The sequence below is a fragment of the Poecilia mexicana genome, unplaced genomic scaffold, assembly GCF_051168715.1.
Source record: "Poecilia mexicana isolate PSO_F unplaced genomic scaffold, ASM5116871v1 scaffold_18, whole genome shotgun sequence".
NCBI lineage: Eukaryota > Metazoa > Chordata > Actinopteri > Cyprinodontiformes > Poeciliidae > Poecilia > Poecilia mexicana.
This window is the reverse complement of record NW_028263387.1, coordinates 7,483,310-7,494,205: the sequence shown is the minus strand read 5'-3', so window position 1 is coordinate 7,494,205 and position 10,896 is coordinate 7,483,310. Positions and strand designations below refer to the sequence as shown.

The 10,896-nt window shown below is 41.9% G+C and overlaps 1 protein-coding gene across 1 annotated transcript; it reads left to right on the top strand.

Moving 5' to 3' along the window:
* The first annotated feature begins 7 nt into the window (after window positions 1-7).
* Window positions 8-10,544, top strand: cyld3 (cylindromatosis (turban tumor syndrome) 3). The gene is made up of 17 exons (XM_014999378.2): window positions 8-121; window positions 344-569; window positions 2,162-2,279; window positions 2,408-2,565; window positions 3,261-3,740; window positions 3,830-3,935; window positions 4,034-4,503; window positions 5,761-5,926; window positions 6,041-6,182; window positions 7,278-7,400; window positions 7,573-7,664; window positions 7,817-7,880; window positions 8,374-8,557; window positions 9,151-9,259; window positions 9,372-9,490; window positions 9,594-9,801; window positions 9,883-10,544. Exons 2-17 carry the CDS (start codon window positions 399-401, stop codon window positions 10,065-10,067), a joined length of 2,895 nt encoding a protein of 964 aa, XP_014854864.2. The 5' UTR covers window positions 8-121; window positions 344-398; the 3' UTR covers window positions 10,068-10,544.
* The last annotated feature ends 352 nt before the right edge of the window (window positions 10,545-10,896 follow it).

Below are 10,896 nucleotides of genomic sequence, written 5' to 3'. Positions count from 1 at the left end.
GCACGTGATTGGCTTTTCGGCCGTCCATCACGCTGCTTCCTGATTCATGGTGCGGTTTGTTATTGAGCGGAGCTCCTTTAAATGTGAAGGGAAATGTTGACGGTCGGAGTTGAAAAAGTTGGTGAGTTGTCTTACACTGGTTTTCCAAGTTGTCCGAGTTGTTTATTAGTGAACATTGTGCGAGGAAAGTGGAATTTGGTTGAGGTGGGAGCGAGTAAAGTTTTAATGCGAACTTCTCCCCGGCTGCTACCTGACGTCGCTGTTACTCCTCCAGGTGAACGGAAATACCGTGGCACTCTTGACGCTTCCTCATAATGAGAACAATTTTTTTTAACCTTCATAGAGAAAGAGGGCTCAATTTTCGCCGCGGAGCAGCTGCTGGTACAGACACATCGAAGATGTCAGGAGCCCCTGAACAGAACAGGAAGCGTCGTCCCTTCAAGCTGTTCCTGATCTCGACCGATCTTCAGGTCCAGGATGATCTGGAGGGTCTCGTTCTGCTGAGCAGGGGCTTCATCTGCCAAGAACAGGACCAGGGCAGGATCCGAAAGGACGCCCTCTGGGTTAAGGTACTAACTGACTTCATGGAAACTTCTTTCGAGTCCATGAACTAAACTTGATGGACTTCATTATCACAGTATTAAATATCGTCAGCAATAAAAGATGACATTTATTCAGATTTAGGACGGCAACCAACGAGTGTGATTAATTTATCGATCATTCTGACGATTAATCGGATTTTATCGTATCACTTTAGCCTTTTTATACAACACTGGAAATACATTAAAGACGCAAATAGAGAAAGAATTCAATTAAATTTTAAACAAGAAAGCAAACATTTTATTTGAAAAACTGCAATAACAGGATACCTTTAGCATATGCTTGGTCGTTTTTAATAAAGTTGACCTTGGGTGTCCAGAAAGGCGCCTATAAATAAAATGTATTATTATTATTATTACTATTAAAGGTGCATCTACAGCTAAAAAAATGCTTCTGACATCAACATGTGAACAGCTCAGCCCTTTCTGCTCGACTTACCATTAATACACAGTAGGGTTGATCTGTTTTTGTTTTTTTTTTTGGTTTGTTTTATATGTTTGTTTTTTTATGAGTCAATTAATGATTAAATAACAACATGATTAACAGGAGAGATTTTTTATCTGACTAACTGCTCTGAGTATGTTGTTTTTTTCAGCAAATTACCTTTTTTTTTTTTTTACAAGTCTGTATGCGCTAGTTAACAATTAATTGATAACTAAATTAGTTGACGTCCACGATTATTTTAATAAGTAATTTAGAACAATTACTCATTTCAGCCCTAATAAGATTTAAATGCGTTTCAGTGATTAGACAGACAGTAACAAATTTTCCACAGTTTACTATACAACCATCAACTCCAATGTATTTTAATGGGATTTTAAATAGCTAAATGATTCATTTGTAGAAGGAACATCACAGCTTGTTTATATTTTTAATTTAAAAATTTACATTTTAAAACAAAAACTGTCATTTCCATTCATCCAACCTTGCTGAAGGAATCAAGTATGGATTTCACCTGGCCTCTTTTCCATAAAGGCCCAATTTGTGGAGTTCACGACATGGTCGACATGGTTTCCAGAGTTGTGTAAATACCGCCATATGCAGTTAAAATCACAAAGACAGCACTGCTACTACCTTGTGTTATCTTTGGTGAGGGAGCATCTAGTCAAAAGATTCTTCCACCTGAGCTGTGTGTCTCTGCAGCTCCCCCCGCGTTGCCATGATGGTGTTTGTTTACAAACAAAAACCTCTGAGGGCTTCACAAAACATCTAAAGAAATTAAATCAGTCGCAGGTAGACTCTGTGTTCTGATTAGCTTCTAAAGTCAATTATTTGTATTTCACGTAGAGAACTTCATGATTATACGCTGCTACATGTTGATTCACCGCAGTAAATCCCAGTCATATACACTGAGGTTTGTTCTTGTTACCGTTTTATTGCCATTGTTGTACTAGGGAAGTGTCAGAAGTCAACCTTCCCCACAAAGTGTTGTGAATCTTAGCCATACCTTAAATTCACTGTTAAGGTAAATTTAAGGTCATCTTCTTACACAACGTAGTTTTTTTTTTTTTTTTTTCTTCCCGCTTTGTGTGAACTACCTGTCCTTTTCATTTTCATGCAGGTGTTGGACAATGGACTCATGGTGAAAATAGAAAAGAAATACTTGCTGGAAATCTCGGCTGACCTCGTTGGACTGGTGGAGCCTGTGTCCGACCTGGAAGTTCGACTAAACTTACTAAGTAATGCGGTAGCGGTGTTAAGCGAATTAGATTGTTGTGCAATCACATGAAGATTGACATAAATCTTTTTTGTCTATGCAGTCAAATTTTCTAACTCTAATCTTTGTGTGTGTTGTGCCTTTTTTCAGACAATCCAGACAACCTGCAACAGCTGGCTTCTCTCCCCAACAATGCTCCGCTGTGGGTCCTGATCGGCGGTCAGGATGAGCTGGCCGAGGCCGAACTCAAGTACATCGGGCCGCTCAGCGGAGGGAGCAGCGCTTCGTATTTTGGAGTGGAGCTAAAGGTAATACTTGAGGGGTGGGTTCCCAGGAAAACTCCATAGATATGAAAGGACGAGTTGACCAAGTAACTTGGGGGCAGGGGGGCAAATGTCTAACCTTGTTAAAGGAGACAGGTTAACAAAATTGGATTGTTCGCTGTCATATATTTACAGTGCTTTGGAAAGTACTTATACTGTTTAATTATGATTAAACATAATTTATAATCTGATAAATGATTAATCACCGGATTAATCATTGGATTAATCCGATGATTTCTCATGAGTAATCTCATGGTTAATTGTGGTTAATCCAATGATTAATCCAAATGATTGATCATGATTTACCGTGATTAATCTTGACTATTTGTGATTTGGTGTGATTAATCATTATTTAGTGTGATTTATTGTAATTTAGCTTGATTAGTCATGATTAATCGGATAATGATCATGATCATTAATCATGGCTCATGATTAATCATGATCATCACCAGATTGATCCAATGATTTATCATGATTGATTTGTAGAATGCAGATTAATAATAATTAATCATGACAGTCATGGAATTAATAATGATAATCATCATATTAATTATGATTAATCATGATTAATTGTATTATTCGGGTTAATCATTTCAACCCTAATTTTAATGCATGTTTGCTTGAAAAAAAAAGAAAAGAAGACAAATGAATTGCTCATGAAAAGCCTGTTGCTCTTCCAGGGATCTGCAGTGGGTAGAGGAACTTGCAATGGTTCCTACAAGGGCGTCCGCTACTTCTCCTGTCCCGACGCCTGCGGCCTCTTCGTCCCCGTGAGCCACATCCGTCTCCGCCACTGGTCCAGCAGGAACAACATCAACGCACCGGAGAAAACCAAGGACCACTCCCGCCGCACCAACCATGGCATCAACGGCCACCGTACCAACAACGATCGCTCCAACCATCCCCACCTGCGTCGCATAAGCTTCCATCACAATCACCCCAAGGTCCAGCCGCAGACGCAGGCCGTGCTCTCGAGGACGGCCGAGTCGGCACCCATCGCCGTTCACAACAATCCACGCGGCTCGTCGTCACCGCCACCGTTCCACATCGGCCAGAGAGTGTGCGTCAGCCTGGATGGCATTGTCCACGGCGGGGAGGTGCGGTTCTGTGGCGCGCTGCCTGGCCGATCCTCGTCTTCAACGTATGTCGGAGTCCTTCTGGTGAGCACGAACCACGCAAGATGCATCTGGTCTCAGGATGTTAAATCCTTCTCCTTACTTACTGGCTTGTTGGCGTTTTGTTGTTGTAGGATGCTCCTGCTGGTAACTGGGACGGACTTTACAAGGAACATAGGCTCTGTCACATTCCCTGTCACCTCTACGGACTGTTGCTTCCCGTCAGCAACGTTTTTGCAGGTGCACCACAGGGTTTCCACCACATATTGATTGCCTAGTGGTACTGTCAGAAAATATTCATTTATTTATTTTATTTTTTCTTAATTCTGTGTTCTCAGAACAAAAATCTCAACATCCAAATCTTCTTCCCCAAGTTCCTAAGTCCATTTTAAAGCCGGCATTGTCCCCCAATACTAAACAAGCCCCGACGTCACCAGTTCCTGCTCCCAGGATGCCCCTGGTTCTGCCTGCTAAACAAGCACTCACGCCTCCTCTTCCTCCTCCAAAGCCTACACACAAACCTGTACTCATGCGCCCACTACCGCCTCCAAAACCTCAAAACCTAACACCAGTATCCGCCTCGGAGCACACCAACGGTTCCCACAGCCTTTTGTTGCCTTTAAGACCTGTAGACGACGAAGAGGAGAACAAGGAGGAGGAGGGTGCAGATGATTATAGAGGAACGGGACTGGAGACGGAGCTGGAGGTCGGGTCGATGGTTGAGGTGAACGACCCGCCGCTCTTCGGCGTTATCCGATGGATTGGTCACTTAGGGGCCGTCAAGGAGCCGGTGGCAGGAATTGAGCTGGTGAGTGTAGCTTCAGCTTCGGTTTTCCTGTTCAGTTTAATTTCTCTTGACTTTTAAATATTGTTGAGGTTGTGCACAAAACTGATCTCAGGTATGACACAGAACCGTTTTAGTTAACATCAGAGCATTCTGGTATTCTAAAATATTTTAAATTAAATGAAGAGTTGTAATTAATGAGACATTCCGTTGGATGAAATAGAAGGAAAAAGTAAGGAATCGCGAACAAAAGCTATTCGATTATAATATGTTGTTGCGCCTGTTATTTCCTTTCTAAACATACAAGTCAATGATCTTATTCTTCACTGTGAGAGTCAAAGATTTGAGTCTAACCTTTTTTTTTTAATTCTCCATCAGTAGAAGTAAATGTTTTTGTCATTGTTTGAGTTAATCCAATTAGTTTTTATGTTTCTCATCAGTAAATACTTGCAAATCTAGATTAGTTTAATTAATAATAAATGTCCAATGTTTGATTCAGTTAATATCTCTTGGTGATATTTGTGATAGTCATTGAATCGCATGATAGTGGATAGTTTTGAAACAATAAATAAATGAACATTACATAGGTTTTATTAACAGTACAACGGTATAATTTAATGAAAAATGCCATGGAGGTTGCAAGACATTTGTTCAAGCTTATGTCAACGACTACATGTACAGGGTGTCTGTGCATTCTTAAAAAGTCTTAAATTCATGTATCCAAAATATGAGGACCTTAGAATGTATTGAATTCATTTTAACAAGCATTTCGGTATTTTGATATTCTTCCTGGACTTTTCTGTCAGGCAGAAGCTTAAGTTGCACTCAGATATTTTCATTGCATTCTGTGACTCAAGGCGTTTGAGGCTACCGCTAACTAGCTGCTAACCCATCCTTGCTAGCCAACTAGCTAGCTGTTTGCGTCCATCTTTGCTAAGTGCAAATTTATCACCGGCCGAACGAAGTTTGTATATTTTTGTGGAAGTATGTCGTAAATTTCACTTAATAGTCTTAAATTTGAGTTGGTGAAACGTGCAGAGAAACCTTGAAGTTCTGTATCCCATTAAAGGGACAGAAAATATGCCAGTTTCTAGGACAGTGGTAGATATTCAGATTCTAGAGGAAATGATGTGGGATGCTGACAGACTCCTACCAAAGAAAACCAATAAGAGGTGTTGAATCAGAAAGTGATTCAGCAAAACATGACTTTCAGGGTGTGTCCGGTTATGCAACCGGATTACAGCACATGTGTTATTTTTTTTCCACACTCTTGCGTTTCAGGAGCAGGAGCTGTCTGCTGGGACAGATGGCAGTTACCTCGGCGAACGCCACTTCCGTTGCCCCGCCAACAAGGGGCTGTTCGTCAAGCTTCGTAACTGCAGACGGGACTCCAGGTTCCCCGTCCCCGAGAAGCCCGTCAACCAAGTGGAGCGTTGCAACTCGATAGGTGAGAAAGCGTTAGCCTCTTAGCCAAAGCTGGGACATTTCTGCATCCTGTCGCAGATTTGGAAGCGATGTCGGCTGTTCTCTTGTAATTCCAACCTGCATCCATGGCTCTCAGCGTTTGCAGATTGGGGAAGCGAGCGGGTGGACGAACACACTCCCCCGGTGGACGGGGACGAGGCCAGGCAGCTGTACGAAGGCTCAAAGAGAGGCATCCAGGGTCACCTCAACTCCTGCTACCTGGACGCCACGCTGTTCAGGTGAGAAACAAATTAATGTGTTTGAGAGAAAAACGATAGAAGCAGTAGCCTGGTTGCATAAATGTGCATTCTCCGTATCACATTGAGACACTTTTTGATTAGACATTCAGTTAGGGCTGCATCAAACGATTATTTTAGTTATCTATGAACAATTTCTCTGATGATTAATCGGATAGAAAAAATTGTCACGCTTTGCAGGTTTTTCATTTAAGCTTTTTTTTAATACAATATTAGAAATGCATTAATAAAATGCAAAGAAACAAATAATTAAATTTTTTAAATGAGAAAAAAAATATGCCTAAAATTTAAGAAAATCTGATCATTTCTGGATTAACCAGTTAATAATTAGATTTTTTTTTAAAAAAGTGTTTAAATGGATTTTTTTTTTTTTTTTACAGAAGTTGAATCATGTTGAGGTAAAACTATGCCACTTGAGGAGTTATGGTAGAACATATTTATAGACAAAGATTTTTTATCATCTTAAAAAAAGATAAAATGCGGATATACGTTTTGCTTTTTTTAAATGCAAAATTTATATATTTTTTGTACAGTTTTGGCTTAATTACTGCTCAACCAGCTTTGTTTTCTCAGCAACTGGCCTTTTTTCAGTCTGTATCCTCCAGCTAACAATTATTTGATTACTAAATTGGTTGACAATTATTTCAGTAATTGATTCATCACGATTTATCCGATTAATTGTTTCGGCCCTAAACTCATTCATCAACTACATCAAATCTGACCAGCCTGAAATAAAGATCAGCTGTTCTCGTTGGATTTTTCTCAAGTTCACCTGCATTCTTAGACTAAAGTCATAGTTACCATACAGGTTTACAAAAGATAATAAAAATTATTTTATTGAACAAATGTGCCAGTCAGGAGAAGGGAACAAAAATATCCAAAGCATTAAAGATTGAAACCCATTTTCTTACAAATACCTAGATACCCACAGGGAAACATTTAAACTGGGTTCCTGTCAAAGAAGAGCAGGTAAATCTGGTTAATTCGAGATGCAGGATACTGACAGACTCGTCTTTTCTGTTAATCAAAAAAAATGGACAACAAGTAAAGCAAAAATTTGTTTCCCTTTGTCTGCAGTTTGTTCTGCTGCTGCAGCTCGGCAGACTGGGTGTTATTTTGGCCATTTGACGCCGAAACGGACCAAAGCTCCAAACATGCTCAGGACCTGCTTCGCTGTGAGATAGTCAACCCACTGAGAAGGTGTGTGTGTGTGTGTGTTTGCTTTCTGTTTTCTTTTCTCAATGTTGTCAGAATATAGACAGAAATTTGCGCCTTTTTCTAATGGAAACACAGACTGAGTGTTTCTGAAAAGCAGTCTCCCCACACAGAACCCAATCTAAAACGCGCGTGTGTGTGTTGCTCTGTTATTAAGGAACGGCTATGTGTGTGCCAGTAAGACCATGGCTCTGAGGCGCCTGCTGGAAGCTGCCAACATCGATGCAGGGTTCACCAACCAGGAAAAAGGTGTGCATGCATTGTGTCCGGGCCTCTGATTTCCTGCTTTTCTTTTTCTTTTTACTTTGTTTTAGTTGTGTGTGTTTTTTTTATTTTTTTTTTTAAGCTCTGTTCTAAAACTAAGGAATGTTGCCACACTGCTCTCTCACCCTGTCTGTCAGATCCCGAAGAGTTCCTGAACAAGCTTTTCCAGCTGCTGCGAGTCGAGCCGCTCCTAAAGATCAGGTAATTTTACTCATTGGCTCCTTTATTCTACCAGCATATAACACCGGCTGCAGGTTAACGCGCTCTTCCGGGTTCAAACGCGGTCACAGCTGCAGTCAGACCTGTAGCTCATAAGCAAAACAATGCCATCATCTCTGGTTGTCGCAGCGACAACGTTGCCGTTTCCCTCCATTCCCTGTGTTCCTGTGCATAGCACAACCAAGACCTACGGCTAGTTTAGTTCACAACATCAGAGACGCACCAGAGACACAATTGCAGAAATCTCTTAAGGGAATGAAACTCTGAGTTATTTTGCTGCACTACAAGTCATTTTCTACGTTCGTAGCAGGAAGAGAAGCTATATAATGTACTTTTTAACTCTAAATATTTGCTTTCATTGACAAAACCCCAGAAAAATCATGTTTACGGCTTCAGTAACCCCAGGGGAAAATACCTTCCCACGTGCCGCGTCTAAAAGTCACACCTGTCCCCCTCCCCTTTTTCTCTGTTTCAGATCAGTGACTCAGCAGGCTCAGGAGTGCCATCTCTACCAACTCTTTCCACCAACGCTCCCCGCCTCCCCAGCGCCCCCCGTCGACTCGCCCATCCCCATGGCCTCGCCCGCGTCCATGAGGGTCGCCAGCGTTCAGTCCCTGCTGGAGTCCTCCTTCCTGCACGGCGGCCTCAAGTTTGCCGAGGTAAAGCTCCGGATTTCATCATCCAGCTGGTACCATCCCCATTGCCTTCCTGTGCAACTCCTCGGGAAAAAAAAACAAGAAAAAAAACAATCTTGCTTATAGTTTAGGCTTTCTGCCCTTCGTTAGATTGTCTCCGGTCGGTTTTTGACCAGGCCTATCAGGAGAAGAAGAAGAAGAAGAAGTTGTGTATATTGTGAATATTGAATTAACATCAGCAGCAGCCTTGTTCAGTTTGAGCCCAAATCCTCTGGACGAAGCCTGTAGTGAAGGACAAGGGGCTGGATTTTACAAGACTACTTACCCAAGAATTACAAAAGTTCTTGTTTCTTTTAGCTACTTTCAACAGAGGTGACATGCAATCTTCATATGGCTGTGAAGTGTTGCGTTAATATTTTTCTTCTTAGTTCATCTTGACTCCATCATTATTGAACTTTACCTTTACTGCAAAAACGTGAATGAACTAGAGAACCAAGACATGAGTCTTTCAGCTCGACCTCAGCATAGGGATGTTTTTTGAACACTGAAACATTGATCAGACAAAGTGAGCCTGATTATCTTACAAGAACTTATATTTATATTCCTTGCCCCGCCAGGCTCCCTCCTGTCTACTTCTGCTAATGCCCCGGTTTGGGAAGGACTTCAAAATGTTTGACGCCATCTTGCCCTCCCTCAGTCTGGATATCACAGACTTGCTGGATGACAGTAAGAGTTTATTTCTTGTCTGTTGTGTCTAACATCACGTTTTGCTTGTTTCATTTGCAGTTTTTAGTTAATTTATGAATGCATGTCTTGCTGCGTGTACCTGTGTCCGTAGCTCTCAGGCAGTGCAGCATCTGCCAGGCTGTAGCCGAGTGGGAGTGTGTGCAGTGCTACGAAGACTTGGACATCACTCCCGGACAGCTCAAGCAATACTGCCAGACGTGCAACACGCAGGTATCCCTTCATCACCTGGAAAATCTGTTGCAATAATAATGGAAAAAAAAAAAACAAGAGCGGTATTGATTCTGTTCATTTTTTTTCTTCTGTGCACAACCAGGTTCACAGTCACAGGAACCGCGCGTCGCACAACCCGGTCAAGATCGCTGTTCCTCGGGGGCCGTGGTCGGGCCCTCTGCATCACACCCGCCAGCGGATGTCTCTCTTTGCGGTGACGTGCATCGAAACCAGCCATTACGTCAGCTTCGTCAAGCACGGACCCCAGGCCTCCGACTGGTTGTTCTTCGACAGCATGGCAGACCGAGAAGGTGAGCGGGAGGGCAGCGCAAGTCACTTCTCTTGTGTCAAACACAAAAGCCTCACATTCATTTGTTCGCTTCCTCACCCAGGTGGCGAGAACGGCTTCAACATCCCCCAGGTGAGGGCGTGTCCCGAGGTGGGCCGCTATCTGGGCCTGACGGAGGAGGAGCTGAGCAGGGTGGACGCCTCGTCTCTGAGGGAGTCGGCCCGCAGGCTGCTCTGCGACTCCTACATGTGCCTGTACCACAGCCCAGAGCTCAGCCTCTACAAGTGATGTGAAGAAAACCAATGAAGTGAAGTGAAGAAGAGCGGAAAAACAAACTAAAAATGTTTTTCTTATAAAATGAAGGAAAAAAACAAATGCACTCACAAGATATCTTGTAGCAGAAACAACCAACTTTACACAGCATTCATTTATCTTTATTATGGGAGTTATGTTATTTTTTTGCCTTTTGAACAAACATGAAGAAGCTGAGCCTTAATCACTCTCCTTATATCTGTGTTTAAGCTGTTTCTCAATGTGCATACACTGTACAGAACCACTGTGCCTCTTATATGTGACTCATGTATGCTTAATACAGTTTGCACTGCTTTGATTGTCAGTACGTTTGTATATAATATGATTGTTCTGAACTGACAGCTACGATGCACATACATGTTTAACTTTTTATTCTTCATGTGGTGTTTAGATGTTGCAGCGTATCACTGTGGGTAATGTTTGATATAATAAAAGCCCTATATTTGGTCTGTTTTCGGTTGTATTTGTTGTTGGTGGGTTCGTCTTATTTCTTTTTTTAAATAATATTCTGACATCCGAATATCTCACAGAGCACCGTATAGTTTGTCATCTGAAAATGGCATAACACTGGATCAGGGGTGCTCAAGACGTTGGTCGCGATCTATCAGTGGATCACAGGAAGGTTTTGAGTAGATCACCTGTTCAGGTTATTTTACCTTTGTTTGCCTCTTCACTAAATCTATAAAGGTGTAGTCAGGTCATTCCCCTAAACCAGGGATGTCAAACTCATTTTCATTTTGGGCCATATCAAAAATCTGAATGTTCTTAAAGTTGTTTTGATCAACTTATTCTGATTGTGCCAGAA

Excerpts from the sequence above, each read along its gene's own strand:
- cyld3 (XM_014999378.2), top strand. The coding sequence starts at position 399 with ATGTCAGGAGCCCCTGAACAGAACAGGAAGCGTCGTCCCTTCAAGCTG. Across the intron at positions 4,504-5,760 it reads CGGTGGCAGGAATTGAGCTG|GAGCAGGAGCTGTCTGCTGG; the intron begins GTGAGTGTAGCT and ends CTTGCGTTTCAG. Across the intron at positions 6,183-7,277 it reads CTGGACGCCACGCTGTTCAG|TTTGTTCTGCTGCTGCAGCT; the intron begins GTGAGAAACAAA and ends CTTTGTCTGCAG.